The sequence below is a fragment of the Lygodium microphyllum genome, chromosome 24, assembly GCF_053477565.2.
Source record: "Lygodium microphyllum isolate KBCC chromosome 24, Lygodium_microphyllum_v1.1.10, whole genome shotgun sequence".
Taxonomy (NCBI): domain Eukaryota; kingdom Viridiplantae; phylum Streptophyta; class Polypodiopsida; order Schizaeales; family Lygodiaceae; genus Lygodium; species Lygodium microphyllum.
This window is the reverse complement of record NC_141158.1, coordinates 24753954-24775467: the sequence shown is the minus strand read 5'-3', so window position 1 is coordinate 24775467 and position 21514 is coordinate 24753954. Positions and strand designations below refer to the sequence as shown.

The 21514-nt window shown below is 45.6% G+C and overlaps 1 protein-coding gene across 1 annotated transcript in view; it reads left to right on the top strand.

Annotated features, from left to right (window-relative positions):
* Positions 1 to 455: 455 nt before the first annotated feature.
* The window catches only part of LOC148014925 (putative cytosolic oligopeptidase A), an 81299-nt gene continuing 60240 nt past the window's right edge, over positions 456 to 21514 (top strand). The window contains exon 1 of the mRNA XM_087664942.1: positions 456 to 939. Coding sequence (XP_087521068.1) covers positions 478 to 939 — 462 coding nt within the window. The 5' untranslated portion in view covers positions 456 to 477. The remainder of the gene's footprint in view (positions 940 to 21514) is intronic.

The window sequence follows — 21514 nt, the reverse complement described above, 5'->3', positions numbered from 1 at the left end:
AGCTTGAGGCTAGATTGGAGTTGCTTTTCTCCATTTCTTCCATATCCACCCCATGAGTCATTGCCATCAGTGCATAGTCCATTTCCAACTCTTCTCCGCTAGGCTCTAGGGCTTTCCTAGAATCATTCAGATGATTTTCCACGAGGGGTTTAGACTCATCGGGCATGTTTGTTTTTGGTTTAGTATGCATGTGAGACGTTGATTGCCACATGCTAGGCAACATCCTGAAAGGAATTAAAATGTAATAAATGCATTAAAGAGCTACTCTTGTAAACAAGGGTTTGTTAGTTCATGCATTCCACCAAACTCTTGTGTTACGTGAGTCCTTGTTCGACCATTCCATGGGTTGGAGAATAAGTTGGATATCAAGGCCTTCCTAAGGCTGTCAAAAATGCATAAAAAATCAATTAAGTTAATCACAAGAAAAAGAAAAATGAACAAGAGGCATCTTGCAAAGCTAGGCTTTTCTCTCTCACTATGGCAACATCAGGCCTGGGGTGTTGTTTTTCAACAGCAGCATCAGCAGCACCAGCAGCAGCAGCTGCAGCTAGGCCTTCTACGACCCTGTCCACGATCATCCCCATCACGACCTTCCTCCTCTCCACGCTCACAACCTCCGCCTCTGCGCACTACTCGCCTGCCGCCTGCCGCCTCATCTCCGCCGCCCCTCGGCGCCCCGCCCAGCCCTCCTGCCCTTCCCGCTCCTCCCCTCTCCCTTACTCTTATCTCCATCGCCATTGCGGTCTCCGTCCCCATCTCTGTCTTCCTCCGATCTCCGCTTTTCGCACCATGGCTGCTGCCTCCCCCATTGCTGCTTCCGCCCCCGAGGATACATCCCTTATCGATAACCCCCTGCTCCAGGATGCACCCTTCCCGCGATTCGATGCTGTCGAGGCTAAGCACGTCGTGCCGGGAATTCGGGCGATCCTAAAGCAGCTTGTATTGCTTCTCAACCATCTCTTTTATGGATTTAGGATCAGCTCGTATTGTCATTCATTTATCTCTTGTAGTTACGTATCTGTTAAGAATAAGCTTATATCGCTACTTATCCATCCCATTTGCTACTCATTTATCTCTTTTACTAGCTCTGTATCGGTTATTTTATTGCTACCCGTCCATCGCATTTTGGCTCTTATGTGCGAGTCATTCACCACGTATATTCAGATCAGCTGACAATGGTAGGATGTGCCTGTTCTACTGTCATCTGCTTTCAACTAGAGTGCATCATTCCAGTTTCATGTTTGGCACTGCTTATACTTTGACAGACGAGATCAGTTCATCACCCAAAAAAGGAAGAACAAAGGAACATTTCCACACTTTCTTCTTAGTAATGCGATCCCAGGAAATGTGAGAATGGAGCATATTATGACTAGCAGAAAAGAAAATCTCAAAGCTTAAGTTCTTCCAGTTTTTCATTTATTGTATGCTTTTGCAATTGTTCCTATCAAAACGGTATGTTTATGCTGAAGGATTTGAGAAACATGCCTGCTGAACGAGTTTAGTATTTGGAAGTCAACATGAGGATCTTAAATTCCGTCCTATGATTATAACATTACAATTAATCAGTATAGGTGTTACAATGTCTTTAGTTTGTAGACTTGTTACACGTTGACCATGCCTGCACTTACCCTCTATGGCCAGCTCCCTTTGGAGTTTGATGAAGTTGCCAATGCTTTGTGGGCCTAGACATAATTGATGCCATAGGGCTTTACATATGTTGTTGATGCTATTTGAGCACGAGGCATCTTTGTGGTTATAGGGGAGGCTTCCATCTTAGTATGGTGGCTTCAATAAGGCCTTTGCAGTTTCAAAGAGGGGTGACAGGACGAAGTCGAAGGCCCAGTGTTATCATTGTGGTAAGAAGGGACATTTGTGCAAGGATTGTAAAGGCTTTGAAGAAGAAGAAGAAGAATAAGAAGAAGGAGAAAAAGAAGGAAAAAAAAAGGAGGAGGATATAGACTCCTCCATCGAGTCATCCTTTTCCTCTGATTTCCACTCAAATCCTTTGGCTAAGGTGTGGAAGGGGTCATCTTCTTCAGATCGAGGGAAGACCTTGGCAGCGTGTTCCTTGGTCGCTTTCTAGTATAGGTGATGCAGTTATTCCTTAGGACTATCCAGTGCCAAAGAGACAATGTGAGAGGGTGGTGCGGTGGGGCAGGCGAGCCTCGTCTATAAAGGCATATAGATACACAGGATCTAGAGAGGAGATGCCTCTGATACATTGACCGAAATTTGCTGGTAGGTTTTGAAATCCTAGAGCTAGGATTGACATCCATGTTCATGATGGGTTGTGTCTTGATAGAAAGTGGGCTTGGTTTCTATTTCAAACTCACATGAGGGGACACTTTGGTAGTCTATCCAAAGGTGGAGAACCCATGGTCCCATATGCTTAGAGGTCTTTTTTGACAGGATGGTTATGTATGTATTGCAAGGCATTGCTGAAAGACACAGAGAGTTGCTATGATTTTTCTCTATTTTTGAGTTTTGGTATGATTGACATCGACATCAGGTTCACTTCAAGGCACCTTGATGGTGGCTCGATCATCCATTACTTGGGTATCCATAGTCCTATTTGGATGGTCTTTGTTGTATAGGCTCGATGAGTCACTATCATTATATCATTGTATTGTATCAAATCACCATGATTTAAGAGAGGATGTTAAAAGTTAGTCAGCTCATGAGTGAGTTTGGGCATGTGGTTTAGTGGGCTAGACTTTATAGTTTTTAAATGCATTTTTAATTTATCATTATTGTGGTGATTTTGGCATTTGTGGTTGGCCAACCAACAGTTATTGCCGGCCCACGTGATGCATTGATGGGATTATTTTTTTGTCCATATCCAGCTCTTTTCTTAGTCTATAACATTCATCACTTGTAGATTCCAGTACAGGCCTTGTTGGAGAGAGGAAGTTGGTGCTAGTTCCCATGTAGGCAGTTATTCACTATTCTATGTAGTTGTCTCGTGTTTGGTATATGGATCCTATCTCTCGAGCATATCTTTGAGTTCTCCCTTTACATTGTTATTTTTTTTTCTTATGTTTTCTCTTTTCTCTCATGTTGTGCAATCTATTACGACAATGTTCTACATAGTGGCCTTATGGCTCGAGGTTAGTCAAAATGGCCTTCAACGATCTAATCATGTTGTTTATGGACGTATGGCCTTTGAGATGGCCTAAAAAAGCATGGTCTTATTGGTTGGTTGAGGAAAAAGGGGGTAAGGCTAGTTAAAACCGTTCAGTCTGAAAAGAGGTATTTAGTTATTATGTTTTGTTTTCCTTTATTTATTAATTAAAAAAGAAAAGAAAAGGAGGAATAATTTAAGCCTTCAAGGCTTTTTGGATAGCCTTTTTCAGCCACTTTTCAAGCCGATAGAGAGAAAAATCAAAGCCTATAAGGCTCCTTGACAATGGCCAACGTACTTCGTGAAGGTGACGGGGTTGGGACAAGATGACTCGCTATGCCCAACGGTAATCGGTTGACTTCTTGTACGATGGTGATGACAAGGCTCTATTTGGCCTTATGGCAGGGACTAAGGCTATTGAGCCTTGATTGGCTTGTTTGGCACTTTGCCACTATCTTCTTTTCCTTGGCCTTATTAGGCCCATTGATCGAAATATATATTTTAATCTCATTGGCCTTGTTGGGCCTTGGCTTGCCCATTCGGCCAGAAATGGTTCAATGTCATGTATGTGTGGCTTTAATAGACCTTAGACTGGTCTAATGTTTAAAGAAATAAAAATCCTAATTGGATGTTAAGCCGATGTATAAATAAAATATTTTCATTTCCTTCCTACGACCTAGTTGGTCATTGTGTGGCCGAAACAACTTGGATAGAGTGACACATTAACTAAATTCTTCTTTATGTGGCCTAGTTGTTTTTGATTGTTGAGTTGATCAAGGCAAAGCCTTAAAAGGCCATTTGTGCCTTTTGGCCGAAACAGTCGAATTTGCAAGGCAGAATTTTTAAGATAAAAATGATGTATATAATAAATAAAACTAAAAATTGAAAAAGAAGGTTAGCCTTTGTTGCCGCTTATCATGTAGGTGATGGCCTTACACTAGGCCTTGGCAGTTGATTATTTGTTGCCACAATAAAAAATAAAAAATAAAACAAATTAAAGCCTTTGTAGGCTTTGTGATGGCTTATTCTTGGCCAATTTTCTTGTTAGCTTGCTTGTCTTAGTCATGTCAGTTTGTTATCTCCATAGAAACAGGGATTGTCCATTTCGGGCCTTAGGAATGGATTAACGCGTTGCGGTATGTGTTTACAAGCGAAACGCCCATGGAACGTTCTTGCTTGTTCCCAGCCTCGTTCCTGCCCGTTCCAACCCCTTTCCGAGCCGTTCCAGCAGTGGAATGGCCGTTTCCTGGAATCAGACTGCACTGTCCCCAAATTTGGGGCATTTCAGATCAGGGATTGCCCCAAATTTGGGGCTTTTTCAGCAAGGATTTTGGGGTATTTTAGATCAAGCATTTCCCCTGTTCCCGTTCCCCAATCCCAAGCGTTCCCCCTGTTCTGAGGGGTCTTGTTCCCGTTCCCGTTCCTCGTAACTATGGTTATCTCCTAGTTGTGAGCTTTTGTTAGAGTTTAACGAAGACATAGAGGCTCTGGCAATTTAGGTGCATTTTCTTTATTTGTTGGCTTTTTGTGTGCATTCCAAGGCCAGTTATTGCTTTTCACAGTTTACCTACACCCGCCAGACATTGTCTTTGTTGTTTGGGATTTTTCTAGGGTCTCCCCTATTTTTTGTGGCATTTCTTTCTATGTGACTAGCATTTATTGTAGGTGGGCTGGCATTTTTGGCCTCCCCATTGATGCAGGTCGGCCAAATTTGGGCATTTGTGGCTATTTATAGCCAACCTCCCACTTGGCAAACACACACACTCTTTAGTCTTTAGTCTTCCCCTTTATAGGTACATACTTTGATACTCCGACTCTTCGTGCTTGGTGCTACTATAATCATTAGCTTGATTTGGTGCCCTCATTGATGCTTTGGCATGCATGCAAGGATTGATTAGTCTGCCATCATTGTATCAACATTCTTCTTGAGTTAGTGCAGCATTCTTCCCTCGTCCTTTGCTTTCTCTCTCTCTCTCGCTCTCTCTACTTCTCTCTGCTTCTCTCTGTGTTTATGCTTCTTTTTCATTGTGCACTCTCACATGGTATCATTGCCTAAGTGAGGACCCAGTTTGGAGATTTCTTGTAGAAGAGCAAGTTTTCATCGCGAAGAAGCAGCCCAGATTTTCCAAACGTAGATTTTCAGCCCATGTTTACTTGTTCAGGCAGTCTATTGCCCGTTTGCACCCCTAGGCAGCCAAGCGACAGTCTCCACGGACCAGATGGCAGCTTTTTGGCATTAGGCGGTATCAACTTTTGTGTTTTTCTCAAAATGAAAACTTGCATTTTTGTTGGTGTTCTCTACCTGTTGTAGGCGATAGCATATTGTTGCAGGCGACGGCTTCTTGAGACTTGTTATTAACAACATATTGCTGCAGGCGACAACTCTTTGAGACTTGACGACAACATGTTGCTACATGCAATAACTTCCTAGTGGTAGGCGACAATTGTTTCTGTGTTAAACATAGCTTTCTGGGTGATTGCAGGTTGAAGATGTCTTACCGAATTGATGAGCTTTGATGATCAGAGGAGGAGCTCTTTTCAGTCACTCTTCTGAGCGAAGATGTGATTCTCTTGCTTATAGTCGGCATGAGGAGTCACCCACGCATCTGTCAGAGTGCAGCAGTGCGGAAGCGTAGGACTGAGAGAGAGAGAACGCAGAGAGAGAAGGGAGAGAGACAATGGACGATGAAGATCTGCTGTATAAAGAATGCTGAATACAAAGATATACACGGGCGCAGTGGACGATGAAGATCTGCTGTATAAAGAATGCTGCCTAAACGATGCAACCTGCTGTCCACCTCGAAGTCTGCTGCAGTCTGCACTGTCTGCTGTCTGAAATCTGTGAACAGAGACAGAATCTGCGCGCCACCGGTCTGTAATCTGCGTCAGAGAAGTGTGTAAGACTGCTGGGAATGTCGGGTATAAATAGCCGAGATCTGCCAGAAAATAGGGCGCCAGAAATAGGGCGCAACCAGAACAGGTCGGCTGCATTAAATGCAGCCGACTAGGCTGCAGGCAGTCGGACTGCCACGTGGCAGTCCGACTGCACAGTCCGACTGTGCAGACTGCCACCAAACCTGCCTTGCTGCCCCTGATCCCCTGATCAGGCTATGATCTCTAACACCCCCTCTCAGAGCCTGGACAGGGCAGAAGCCGGAGGGATCTGGAATGTCTCCGAAGTAGAGCCTGAGGAAGTGCCTTCGTAAACAAATCCGCAAGATTGTCCTCCGTCTTGCAATACTCCACAGTGATGGTCTCATCCAGAAGCTTTTCTCGGATGAAGTGGTACTGGATCTCAATGTGCTTCGTCCGGGCATGAAAAACAGGGTTCCTTGCCAAGGCAATGCAACTCTCATTGTCACATTGCAGCAATGTAGGACGAGTCTGGGGGCACCCAAGCTCCTCCAATAATCTCCGAAGCCACACAACCTCGCAGGTGGTGGAAGACGCGGCCCGATACTCCGCCTCAGTAGACGAAAGGGCTATCGTGGGCTGCTTCTTGCTACTCCATGAAATAACACCTGCACCCAAAGTAAAACAGTAACCTGTAGTAGACCGCCTGTGGTCTACGTCACCAGCCCAATCCGAGTCGCTCCAACCTGCAAGTACAAGATCTGACCCATCTGTTCCTACGGGTTAATGAATCCCCAAATCAGACGTCCCCCTCAGATACCGAAGTATCCTCTGAGCAGCCTGCCAATGCATCGTCTTAGGTTCACTCATGAACCCTGCCAAGAGCCCAACAGCAAAACATAGATCAACCCTGGTGTTGAGAAGCCAAATCAAGGACCCAATCAACTGTCGATAGCGGGATGCATTCGCCAAAGGAGAAGCTGAATGGGAAGTGGCCTTCCAGTTCGGATCCATAGGAGTAGAGAGGGCCCGACAATCCTCCATCTCAAAAGACACCAAGAGCTCCTGTACATATCTCTGTTGAGAGATAAAGATCCCCCTCTGAGACTGATAAATCTCATGGCCCAAAAAGAAATAGATCAACCTTGGTGTTGAGAAGCCAAATCAAGGACCCAATCAACTGTCGATAGCGGGACGCATCCGCCAAAGGAGAAGCTGAATGGGAAGTGGCCTTCTAGTTTGGATCCATAGGAGTAGAAAGGGCCCGACAATCCTCCATCTCAAAAGACACCAAGAGCTCCTGTACATATCTCTGTTGAGAGATAAAGATTCCCCTCTGAGACTGATAAATCTCATGGCCCAAAAAGAAATGGAGTAGACCCAAATCCGTCATCTCGAACGTCCGATGTAAAGCTGACTTCGTCTCCTGGACCTGCTGTGCATCATCACCTGTGACAATCAAATCATCAACATATAATACAAACAGCACACAACCATCCTCGGAAGTGTGAACATATAGTTGCGGATCGGCCTTGGACCGCTGATATCCCAACTGAGACTGGAGGAACGAATCAATCTTCTCGTTCCATGCACGCGGAGCCTGCTTGAGGCCATACAAGGCCTTCTTCAACCTATAGACTTTCCCATCTGAAGAACCAAAACCAGGAGGCTGCTCAACATAGATCTCCTCCTTCAAATCACCATTCAGGAAGGCCGACTTCACATCCAACTGATAAACAGGCCATCTCCTATGGCCAGCCAAAGCAAGAACAGCTCTAATGGTCGCCATACGAGCTGTGGGGGCAAAAGTGTCATGACAGTCAATACCTGGGCGTTGTGTAAAACCTTTAGCAACAAGGCGAGCCTTGTGCTTATCCAAAGTACCATCACTGAGGTATTTGGTCTTGAAGACCCACTTGACTCCAATCACCTTCTTCTTCGGGGGGCGGGGCACGAGTGACCAAGTGCCATTCCTCTCAATAGCCTCCAACTCAGCTTCCATAGCTTTCTTCCATGGGGCGGACTGTAAAGCCGCCTTCACGGAGGTGGGCTCTCGATCCTGCATCACACGGGTTATCAAACAATAGTTGGAGCAAACAAGCTCCGTCAAATGTGCATGGTGTCTCCGTGACCGCCGCGGACCATCCTGCGGTCCCCACTCCTCAGGAACCCCCTCGATCCCTGAATCACGGAGTGTGCCACGGGCCCAGCGAGGAGGAGGCCGAACCTCCCCTCGACGTTCTCCATCAGCAGAAGACTCTGGGATACCTACCGGTGGTAACTCCTCAGAGGTGTCCGGTGGAACAGTAGACTCTGTGTCAGAAACAGAATCATAATCAAAAGGCACGGGCTGTGGAACCGTAGTAGGAGCCCAACTCTCCCCTGGATCTCCAAGAACGGGATGCTCCTCACCTGTTGAAGTAGCCGGAACCTCCTCAAACCGCACATCACGGCTAGTGTACACATCCCGCTTGACGGGATCATACAGTCGGTAGCCTTGGGACTGGGAGCTGTAGCCAACAAATACCTGTTTTCAGGAAGCCGCTTCAAATTTATCACGGTGAGCCTTGGGAATGTGAACACAGGCATCACACCCAAAGACCCGAAAGTAAGAAACATCTGGCTTCGTCCCAAAATAAGCCTTAAATGGGGTCATCCCTTCCACAACCGAAGTAGGGGATCGATTGAGGATGTGGACTGCAGTAGCCACAGCCTTGGCCCACAGAACCTGAGGGGTCTGTCGGTGCTCCATTATGGTGCGCGCCATCTCGATTACACTGCGGTTCTTCCGTTCAAGAATACCATTTTCTTGAGGAGTATTGGTATTGGCAAACTCCTGGTGAATTCCTCTATCTGCACAAAACCGAGCAAACTCATTAGACACAAATTCACCTTCCTTGTCGGATCGCAAGGTCTTCAACTTCCGGCCCGATCAGTTCTCCTCAAAGAGAAGCCAATCCTTGAAGTGCGAGAAAGCTTCTGACTTTAATGCCAAAAAGTAGGCCCATGTCATCCTGCTATAGTCATCCACAATCAGCATGAAGTACGAGCTCCCACGCAGGGACTCATTCCTCATAGGGCCACATAGATCCGTAGATACTAGCTCCATCGGGGAAGTAGACCGCCGCGAAGCTGTGTGGGGAATGGCATCCCTATGCTGCTTCCCCCGAATGCAGGAGACACATGGCTGCTGGCTCACCACTATATCTGGCAACCCTCGAACAAGCTGTCCACGTGATGCCCTCCGAAGATAGTCATAGTTCAGGTGACCAAACCGAGCATGCCATAATCCTGACTGTGACTGTGAGGTAAGAAGAAGAGTAGATAGGGCGGTGGAAGACTTCAGTTTGTAAATGCCGTTCTCCTCATACCCGGATGAGAGAACCTTCCTCGATCCACGATTAAGGACTCGCACCGTAGAATTGTCAAACTCCACCAAAAGACCAAGGGAGCAAATCTTATGAACTGAAAGGAGATGGTACCCTAATCCTGGTACATGCAAAACCTCTGAGGTATGGGTACCACCTCGTCCATCCGGAATAAGCTGCATCTTACCCCGACCTGCAATAGAAACTGAAGAGCTGTCTCCAATGAGAATTTGCCCACGCGAGGGTCGCAGCTGGGCAACACCATCTGATGAAGGAGTCATGTGCCGTGAGGCACCACTATCAACAATCCACTCTCGAGCTTGGGGAGCCATCATCGCAGCATCAGAAGCATTCGGTGAAGCATCCTCAATGACAGCTAGATGAAGAAATGCAGCTGATGAGGGTGCAGCCACCGCTTCAGAATCCTTGGTGTCCTTCGTGTCTTTGTCAGGGCAATCCTTCTTCCAATGGCCAGTCTTTCCACAAATGTGGCACGTGGAATCTTTGTCCTTGTCCTTCTCCTTGTCCTTCTTGGACTTGTTATCCCCCTTCTTCTTCTTTTGGTCCTTCCCCTTCTTCTGAGAGGCTTGACCTACCAGCGCCTCCGACTTGGAAGCATTCTGTCCCTTTAACTGTTCCTCTTGGTCCAAAACCATAGGAACCAACTCTTCCCACCGAAGAGTAGACTCTCGCCCCGAAGCAATAAGGGCAGAGTAAAATGTATCGAATCGTGGCGGCAACTGGGACAATAGTGTGATCGCCATGTCTACGGAGGAAATCGGCTTCCCCGCATTCTGAACCTGCATCTGTAGCTGCCTTAGCTTGTTAATGTGTTCCCGTAGCGAAGAAGACTTATTGACGGACAAGGTCCGCATTTGTACCTCCAAAGAAACCCTCTTCATCAGGGTCATCCGATTGTACATTTGATCAAGCTCTAGCCATATCTCCCGAGCCACCGTCAAGTGCTCGATGTGAGCCATCACGGCTGTAGTGCATGATAGAAAGAGAAAGGATCGAATCCTGGCATTCAGTTTGTCCCAATGAGACTGGGCCTTGGCCAACTCCGCATGAGCATCGGAAGAGAGTTTGGACTCATCTCTTACCGAGGGCTGGTCAATCTCCTCCTGTACCAACTCCGCCAAATCATAGGACTCAAGGATGGCCAACATCATGACGCGCCAAATGCGGTAGTTGTCGCCGTCGAGCTTCTGATCTGTAGGAAGAGCCGGTAAGACAGGCGCCTTCCAGTCCATAATCGCCTGGAACTCCAGGTCCATCTCTGTAGACATCTTCACCTGCAATGCCTTCACAAACGCAAAAGCAGCCCCCTCTGACTGGGAAAACTCAGCCTGCTAAGGCTCTTCCGCGTCCTGAAGCTTCTTCACCCGCCGGAGGCGATGAAAAAGCAAAACCTGCACTTGTAGGCTGAAAACTCAAACTTCCTCCGTGTCAAACAGCAGTAAACAGCAACAAATCCACCACCTGTACTCCTTTCCTGTGCGCCCACACTCGTTTCAGCCTTGTTCCAAGGCGCAGCCCTCCTATCTACCCTTAAACGCAAAAAACGCAAATGTGTCGCGATGGAAACTCCTCTTCAGGTCGATTCTGCGCTCAGTCAGCCCTTAAAAACTGCTCTGATACCATGTCAGAGTGCAACGGTGCGGAAGCGTAGGACTGAGAGAGAGAGAACGCAGAGAGAGAAGGGAGAGAAAGAGATAGTGGACGATGAAGATCTGCTGTATAAAGAATGCTGAATACAAAGATATACACGGGTGCAGTGCGCTGGACTGCGTGTCTCCACCTCGACGATGCAACCTGCTGTCCACCTCGAAGTCTGCTGCAGTCTGCACTGTCTGCTGTCTGAAATCTGTGAACAGAGACAGAATCTGCGCGCCACCGGTCTGTAATCTGCGTCAGAGAAGTGTGTAAGATTGCTGGGAACGTCGGGTATAAATAGCTGAGATCTGCCAGAAAATAGGGCGCCAGAAATAGGGCGCAACCAGAACAGGTCGGCTGCATTAAATGCAGCCGACTAGGCTGCAGGCAGTTGGATTGCCACGTGGCAGTCCGATTGCACAGTCCGACTGTGCAGACTGCCACCAAACCTGCCCTGCTGCCCCTGATCCCCTGATCAGGCTACGATCTCTAACAGCATCCCCCTTCTATTCATCTTTCATAGAAGGCTTTGTTCTCAGTGAAGGTACCATCCTTGATGCCTTCATTATAGGTGCTTGTCTTACCTTCATTACCCAAAGAAGACAAACTTGATGGTTTGAATATTCGTTGTGGTCATGTAAGGTGGAGTGCATGCTTGCCACCTTCGATCATTGGGCTTTTGTTTTAGATTCTATCCCCCATCCTAAGGAGGATCCCGGAGATGGAACTTCTATGGACCGTGTAGCCTTGTGGTATCGGCTCAACTCACGAGCTCGATCCTTTCTTTTTATGGGTTTGCCGGATTTTGTCCTTGTGCATGTTCGCAAGTTGAAGATTGCGGCCGAAGTGTGGATGAAGCTTGCATCTTTGTATTAGCATAAGACGTTTGCCCACAAGATTTCCCTGGAGAAGAAGTCACTGATGCTCAGTCTTGATGATTCCTCCTCTATGAAGGAGCACATAATGAAGATGGAGGACATGAGACGTGAGCTTGCCTCTCTTGGTTGGATGATATCCTCTGAAGATATGGCTATGATCCTTCTGACTCAGCTGCTATCTCCTTGGTTTGACGTCTTCTACACTAGCCTTATCGCATCGAGGACCTATGAGACCCTCTTATGGAAGGAGCTTTCACTACATGTCTTGGAGCATGATGAGTGACTCAGAGAGATTGGGGCCCGTGGTTTTGGCTCCACCAAGGCATTTACTGTAGGTACAGGTGGTGGGAAGAAGAAGGTAGAGGCCAAGGACAAGAAGCAGGAGGACAAGAAGGATGAGAAGCTGCCCAAGTGGCCATCGTGTGGGAGGGGTACTCATCCCAAACAAAGGTGTTGGCAAAAGTATCCCATTTAAAGCCAAAGGAGAAGGATTTCGAATGCTACCCCTATGACGACAAAGTCTGTCTTTGTGCATGTATTTGCTGAGGAGGATACAACTTTTGCTTCTTCCATTGAGGAGAAGCCTTGGCTTGTTGATAGTGGGGCCTCTTCTCACATGATCTATATACATGATTGGCTTTAGGACTTGAGTGCTAGAGGAGGCACAGTCACCATTGGTAACAACTCTACACGATTGGCTTTAGGACTTGATTGCTAGAGGAGGCACAATCACCATTGGTAACAACTCTACAGTTTTGTTCGAGGAGTGGGGGCTCGGATCTCTTCTGTTCAAGTTATTTTGGCTTTTGCAGCCCACCATTGCTGGCCTGTTTATTAGATGGACGTAAGGTCTACCTTCTTGTGGTGTCCTTGAGAAGAGACTTATGTTTTCCAGCCTCCTAGTTTTCCTGTGCAGGGGAAGGAAAACCATGTCTATGATTGCGGCAAGCTCTTTATGGCTTGAAGCAAGCTTTGGGGGCTTGAAGCAAGCTCCCAAAGCTTGGTACTAGAGGATCGATCGCTTCTTTTTTTAGAATGGCTTCCATCGCTCCACTCATGACCCCAACCTATGTTTCCAGGTTGCGGGTGACAGGTGTGTTTTGCTCATCTTGTATGTGGATGATCTTACCATTACAGGGAGCCATACTCAGGAAGTTGATCATACTCAGGCGATTTTGCGAGAGGAGTTTGACATGATGGATCTAGGGATCCTTCACTTTTTCCTTGGTTTGGAGATTTATCAGATGGCACACAATATTTTTGTTTTGTAGCACATGCACATTTTTGAGCTTCTCTTGGAGTTTGGTATAGGCAATTGTTGGTCTATTTTATGCTCCATAGACCTAGAGTTCAAGCTTTTGGCAATTGGAGTTCCCCTTATTGATGCCACTTGTAACCAGCATTCCTTCCGTGGATGGGTGGTAAATCCTTGATTACAACTTAATTACAGTAGCAAACAATTAGTGCAAATCTGAAAATACAAATTTACCTACTGATCTTGGACAATGCACACCTGATTGGTCCCAAAATTGGCGCCCCTTTTGGTATTTCTTTAGCGTTATTGAAGAAGTTGATTTATAGTGGGATTCTCTCAATCCCTTTCCGTATTCCAACACCCCTTGTTGTGATGAATCACTAGCAAGTCTTTAATCCGATTTGCCCCTTTATTTGGGCAATCAATTAGCCTTCACCCACTTGAATAGGCTAAAAACCGTTTCAGCCCTGTTGAATCCAAGTCTTGGAGCTTCCAATTTTTGGCACGCTTCCCGAGGTTGCCGCTAAACCCTAATTTTTGCTGCTGCAGAGTAGGTTTTACAGCAGAGAAATCTGAAATTTCTCAACCTCTAGGGGTCCAAATGCTGAGATCTTTAGAGCAAGGTTGTGAAATGGCTGGGAGATGAGATGGAAAGCTGTAGAGAAAGAAAATTCAGAGTTTTGTCGCGAAGAATGACTGAAAATCAATCAAATGCAGCTACTTTCTTGCCACAATAGCTTGTAGATGCAAAGAACTGAAGAAAAGAAGTCATTTACTGCTGATGCCCTGTCTCAATAGCCTGTAGATGCAGTCTCTAGCGACTGATTGGTCTTCTCCTGCCCTTGGTAGCCTCATAAGGTCCTCCAATGGTTGCAAATTAGACCAGTAGCCTCCCCTCTCTCTCTCTTGCAAGCTGAATTTTTAAAAATACCTCTCTCCAGCCTCTAGAGACGTTTTTTAGTCTTACATGGGCATTTTTGACAAGTAGCAGCCTTCTCAAATGGGTTTCCCAGCATTTTCTATAATTAAATATTAATTTTCAGTCTTTAAATACTGAAAATTAATCTAATAATTACTTCGGTGCCTTGAAAAATAATATGGCTGGCCAATAAGTAAATTGGCTAGGCAACTTCCATTCCCAAGTGTCTCTGTGTCATCTTGGACCATTAGATTGGTGTTAGGTACCATTAAACGCCACTTCTCTAGTGTCACCAATTGACACTAATGGCCAAATGGATGACCTAGGCCAACAACTAGCACCAGATACTACTAAGTACTTGTGCGGCATAACTTATAGCAACTTTTGCCTTTGACATCTCGTGATTTCTTCGAGTCCCAGGCTTGTAAATTTACTTTAATCTCAATTGCACCTTACATGTGCAACATTTACTTAATCATGTGATTAAAAATTAATCTACATGTTAAGTGAGTTTTCAAAAATACATGTCCTCATGACACCACCCGTTACAAGTGTCTTGTTGGCTCCCTCATTTGGCTTATTTACACCTAGCCATATATTTTCTTTGTTGTGGCTCTGTTGTCTTCTTTCGTGAAGACTCACTTAGGAGCATTGGACCGTAGCCTTGTGTGTTTTTCGTTATTTATAGGGGGACCGGATCCTGCGGGATGAGGTATGGAAAGGGGGTTACTCTCTTTGGTTGGAGTGATTTTGACTGGGTAGGTGATGTGGATTCACGGAGATCCACTACAGGTCATATAAGCCTTCTCCCTTGGCTTAGGCGTTATCTCGTGGAGCAGCAAGAAGCAGCCTATTGTGGCCCTTTTTTCTACGGAGGCAGAGTATCGTGCCCTATGTTCTATAGCTATGGAGGCGGTTTAGCTTCGCCGCATATCGACAGAGATTGGCTTTCCTCTACCAGGACCTACGAAGCTGTGTGTGGACAAAGAGAGTGCTCTTGCTTTGGCTAAGAACCCTGCGTTTCATGCTCACACAAAGCACATTGAGGTTCTATACCACTACGTTTAAGAATGGATTGTGGATTCTGAGTTGGCAATGGCCTACTGTCTAGGGAGGACAATGCAACTGATCTCTTCACAAAGCCTTTGCCCAAGGATTCTCCACTTCATCACATGAGGTTGTTGGGTCTTTAGACACTCCCAGGATCTGAGAAGGGGTGTTAGCCTGCCCGTGTTAGTCATGTGTCTGATGGAGGCATATGAGCTTTGGCAGTTTAGGTGCATTTTCTTTATTTGTTGGCTTCCTGTGTGCATTCCTTGGCAAGTTACTACTCTCCATAGTTTGCCTACACCTGCTAGACATTGTCTTTGTCATTTGGGATTTTTTTGGGGTGTCCCCTATTTTTTCTAGCATTTCTTTCTATGTGACCAACATTTATTGCAGGTCGGCCAAATTTGGGCATTTATGGCTATTTATAGCCAGCCCCCCACTTGGCAGACACACACACTCTTCAATCTTCAGTCTTCCCCTTTGTAGGCGCACACTCCGACACTTTGACTCTCCATGCTTGGTGTTGCCATTGTCATCAGCCCAATTTGGTGCCCTTATTGACGCTTTGGGCTGCATGCAAGGACTGATCAGTCCATCATTTCATCAACATTCTTCTTTAGTCAGTGCAGTATTCTTCCCTCATTCTCTACTTCCCCCCTCTCTCTCTCTCTCTCTCTCTCTCTCTGTGCTTCTCTCTGTGTTTGTGTTTCTCTTCTGTTGTGCATTCACGCATTGCCAACCAAAAAGCCTATTTCTAATTTACCAAACGAAAGCCTTCAAAATGAAAAAGGCTAAGGCCTATTCGGCCTTGTCAATGCCTTCAAGCTGAAAGAATGAGGGGGAATTCTTGGTGAAGAATTGGCCTAGCATTTAAAGAAAATCAATTGGATGGGAGAGAGGTCTAATGAAAAATCCTTTGAGAGGAAGAGGAGTCTTGAGACAAAACAATATCTTCAAACTCTCTAGAAATTGAAATCCAAGTACTAGGAAATAATATGGGCAAAGTTCAACTTGTGGCCTTGAAGCTCATACCTGCATGCTAATAGAAGAAGCAAGGTCACAATCCGTGTCCTTTCGCGTCCTTTGCTCTTCTTCTCAATGCTCTCAAGGTGACCTCTTCTCACTTGTCTTGCCTCGTTTCTATAGCGTCACTACTTTCCCATCTTTTACAAAAGGGAAAATGTGAAAACGCAAATGCACAAAGCGAGAACTTAAAAGCAAAAGTCAAGAAAAAGCAAGAGGAATTGCACTCAATGACCCATGGATTTTTTTCTCAAGCTCCCTGCTTTTGATTTTTTGTCTTGATAACTAGAGGTGTAAGAGTTTTATATTTTATTAGTCTTCAAAAGCTTTAAACCTTATAAATAGCCACAAAACCCCTAAACTGGCCAAGTGTGGTCTAGAAATGCCATAAATGCTGGCCGACCAGCATATAAATGTTGGACGACTAGTATTTGATGCTGGTTGTGGCATAATAAATGCCGGATGGCTAAAAAAAAATCTGACTGGCAAGGATAATGTCCAGCAGGTGTGGACAACTTGGGAAATGTAGAAATTGCTCATGGGAAACATATTAGGACTCGACAAATAAAAGAAATGTACCCTGATAGCCACTCTAGAATGAGTAGCCTCCCCTATAAAAACACACAATAGACTTGCTAGAGCTCCAAAAGTCCTCATTTGACTCAAACTAAGGCTCACATGCAAGAGATGACAAAGGCATGACAAACAGGACTACTAACACCCCCTCTTAGATCCTGGATGGGGTGGAAGGCCAAGGAAGAACAGTTCCTGGGGTGGCAAGAGGAATGCCAATGTCGATGAAGTCTATCGATGAGGGCTGCCGATGAAGAAGCTCCTCACGATTGTGGGAAACCTCCTTAGAAACACTAGGGACTAGGAAATCCACAATTGCATTACGGAGATCATCCCCCTCTGAAGGGGATGGGGGGTTACAGTAGAACCACCGAAGAAGAAGGTGGAGGATGGGAAGAAACTTGGGAGGACTATGCATAAGAGAAGGGTAATGGAGCTTGTAAAGCCCACTCTCCTGCCAACTTGTCATGATAACAACCCTTGTAGAAGAATCCTCAATACAAATGGCTTGCTCGGTGAAGATGACCCGGGTACCAAGCCTAGTAAGGCCATAAACTGAGAGGAGTGGAAAGCCTAAGTCTGGAACATAAAGGGCCTGTGAAAGGGAGCTCAATGCATAGTCATGAAACAAGGGCAAAGTGTCAACACCACAAATATGCACCAATACAATGTCACCAACATAAAGGGCCTGTGAAAGGGCGAAACAAGGGAAAAGTGTCAATACCACAAATACTTACCAATACAATGTCACCAACAATGACTGATCCCTTAGAAGGGCATATATTCTATAACAAATCACCTTGTGGAGTCATATGACTAGAAGCTCCATTATCAACCAGCCAAAGGTCTCTTAAAAGATGAGGCAACCATTGAAGAAGGCTCCTTTAAGTCAACAATATGAAGGAACATTGACTCATGGGTGATCGTTGGAGTGGAGGTAGAAGGCTTGGACGTTTTAGCTCTATCCTTTGCTCCTGGGTGAAGGTGAGGGTACTTCTTTCAAGATTTCTTCTCTGGATGTATCTCTTTTCCATAGTATGGGCATTTAGGCTTCTCCAAGTCGGGGTCAGAGCTTGAAGAACTCTCGTCTTTTAGTTGTTGACTGCCCTTTCTTCTTCTTTTTCCCTTTTGAACTTGCGACAAAAGCTTTGGTGGAGGTGGATCCACTGGCTACCGCTTTGGCATGCGTGTCATGCTCCAAAACAAGCCGGAAAAGCTCCTCCCATAAAAGCTTCTCATGGGTCCTTGATGTAAAAAGGCTAGTGTGGAAGACATCAAACTGGGGAGATGGCAATTGGGTCAAAAGAATCATAGGCATATCCTTTGAAGAGATCATCCTGCCAAGGGATGCAAGCTCATTCCTCATGTCCTTAGACCTGTTGATATGATCCTTCATGGAAGGAGAATCATCAACAGCGAGAGCATCCGTAATTTCTTATGGAGAGTAATCCGGTAGGGAAATGTCTTTTGATGGTACAAAGAAGCAAGCTTTGTCCACACTTCTGCTACTTTTCCCAACCTTCGCACATGCACTAGGATAGAATCTTGTAAGCTCATAAAGAGGAAAGATTGGGCTCTAGAATTGAGCCGATCCCATAAGGCCTCATGATCCAATGGTGGGATCCTCCACTAGACGGGGAATAGGGTGAGTGACAAATGTTGGGAATAAAGGCTCACTATGCCTTTTTACAATGTTTAGGTGTGAACACACCTTTACACTATTGTACTTTATATATTATCTAAACCTAAAATTTTGGTACACTCGTCATTGTACCAAATACCGATTGTGTTGCGCTCACACTCTTGCTGCTCACTCTTTTCATGCTTCTCTCTACACTCAATTTGTAGTCTCGATCCTAGCTCACTCAATCTTGATGCTAGTAGTACCATCAACAAACTCCCAAAGATTGAATGTATCAAGGATACACTCCACCTTACACGACTAGAGCGAGTAGTTTGAACCATCAAGTTGATCCACTTTGGGTAAAGAAGGGAGTATGGGCACCTGTATAGGGGGTGCCATGAACGGCATATGAAGGCTAGTAGAACGGGCCTTCTGTGAAACATGGAGAGAACGGGGAGGAGAGGGATCTTGTACAAATGGGCTAGGAGATCTCCATTCATTGTGTGAACTAGCACGACAATCTCTCCGCCTCTGAAAGGAAGGGATAGAGACCATATCCTTTGAGTTAGCAAAGAACTAGTATAAGACATCTTCAATATCTTGCAAGAGACACCAATAGAAATTGCATTCGGATAATATAGGCCCTCAAACAGTGGAAAGTAGCTATAGGATCTCGAAGGATCCAATGTAGATGGTCCACCTGGAGGAAAATAACTATCCCTTGCAACCATAGAAGTGCTGCTGTCTCCAAAAGATGATCAGCAACAAAAGCTGATGTGGCAGCAATAAATGCTACTGACTTGGTAGGAAAAGGGTCACTTGGCTGAAAATGCAAGTGTTGACCACCCAGATTTTGCCACTGCCTCCTCAAACGGCTGCATTTTGCAGCAAATGCAAGGGCTGTTGTCTGCATTTGATGGCTGGGTATGCTCCTTTGCAATAAATTTGCACTCTGTGCTCCTACTTAGGCTTTGATATAGTGTGAGAGTGCGCAATGGAAGAAGGAACTCGGACACAAAGGAAGAGAGAGAGACAATTTGCAAGAGAAGAAAAGAAACCTGCACTAAACAAGGAAGAAATGCTGAATACAGAAGGACAGATTAGTCCTTGCACACAGCCCACAACGTCAGTGAGGGCACCAGATTAGGCTGATGATGATGGTAGCAGTGGAGATGGAGGAAGATGGCAAAGTCAGAGTGTGCACTTGCCAAGGAAGAAAGGAAGATGATGATATGAATGATTGCCAAGTGGGGAATTGTTATAAATAGCCACAAAATCCCTAAGCTGATCGATTGCAGTCTAGAAATGCCTTAAATGCTGGCCGACCGGCATTTAATGTTGGTTGTGGCATAGTAAATGCAGGATGACCACCAAAACAATTGACTGGCAAGAACAATGTCCTGTGGTGTGGATAGCTTGGGAAATGCAGAAATTGCTCATGGAAAACACATTGGAACCCGACAAACAAAAGAAATGCATCTAGATAGCCACTCTAGAATGAGTAGCCTCCCCCATCAAAACACGAGAAATTTCTCACAGCTCCAAAAGTCCTCGGCGGACTTAGACTTAGGTTCACAGGTAGGAGATGACAAGGCATGACAAACAGGATTGTCAACACAAAAATCCAAACACACCAACAACAAATCGATGCATCTTGATTCGCTCGTCCTAGGCTAATTTGTGCAATGTTTCAGAGTACAAGCTCCTATTTTCTCGCTTGGCATTGAGGGTATGTGCTTAGTTGCTCAATTCCGTTTGTCCCGACAATGGAACCCAAATGCCGTCACTTTCACAGGCCATGTATGCTGGACTTAACGGAACGCTCATTGTTTCAAGCTTTTTCTAAGCAACTCGGCTATGACTACCCCTCACATAATTATTGCAAACTATCGGAAGGAATGTAGTGAACTTACCGATTTACCTTTTCATTGTAGTCTATTTGCAAAAGGGTCATTGATGGCTCCACAATGCTTGCAATATGCCTCAAGTGAGCTCCACTTCCTTTGCTTCAATTGTTGTGCAAGCTTTACAAAGAAGAAGAAGAAGAAAGAAGAAGAGGAAGCAAGAGCTTCTCCACACTGGTTCCTCACTGTCCCTCCCCCACTTCAACTTGCTATTTTACACCAGTTTCTCACTATTTTACATTTTACAACTATTTTTCGACTTGCCTTTGAGCTCACGTCTCACTTGGATTTTACCATTTGCACGGGAGCAAGACTGGTTCTTTTTTACAAAAATAACTCCAAGTAATCCACGCGAGCTCACACCTCACTTGGATTTTACCATTTGCATGGGAGTGAGACTGGTTCTTTTTTACAAAAATAATTCCAAATAATCTTTGTCCAAAAATTGCATGCCAGCTGAACAGTCGCCCCCCCTTTTGTGTGCTTACTTTGTTGCGCCTCCCTGGAAGGGGTTAACAAAAGTAGTGAATGAAGAATGCTGAATGAAAACTCAATGAACAGATTGGATATGCAAGGTGTGGTACAATGGATGCTCAAGAAGGAGAGGGCCCTCTTTCGTGGGAGCTGGCTGAAGAAGAGTGTTGTCCTCTGGGACGTCTGAATATGCAAGGTGTGATACAATGGATACTGAAGGAAGGGAAGGCTGTCTCTCTTGGAGAGCAGGCTGAGGAAGAGCATCATCCTCTGGAATGGATCCGAAGTGCAACAAACCACCGATGCTTGGTGCTGGATGATGAAGAAGGATGTAGAGGCAGCAAACACTACTATAGAGGCCTGAAATGATCTTCTGGGCATGATGGCTGTCAGTGGAGAGTGGGTTGAGTCCAAAGGGCAGCTGGTAGAAGATTGAGTGGCAGCACTGGCTGAAAGTGCAGCTGATGGATGGGGCATGCACTGGAGAGGATGAACCCACCTGGACCTAAACACAAATGTGAGGAAGGGCCCCATCAATCTGATGGAAACATAGCTGCACAGCAGGGCAGAAGACTGTATGGCAGCCTGGACAGCAGCAAGATAATGTCACCTGATCATGGATGATGATGTCAGCAGCAGCAACAGGTCATGGGGGCAGTAGGAGATGTTGCTGTGAGGGCAGGCTTGGTGCTGATTGGGGACTGGTAGCAAGAAACTTGATGATGGCGATGGCAAAGAGTAATGGAGAGTGGGTGAAGAAGAGGGAATGTACAAGGGATATACGGGATAAAAGTCCCAGTGACAGTGATTCTCTTT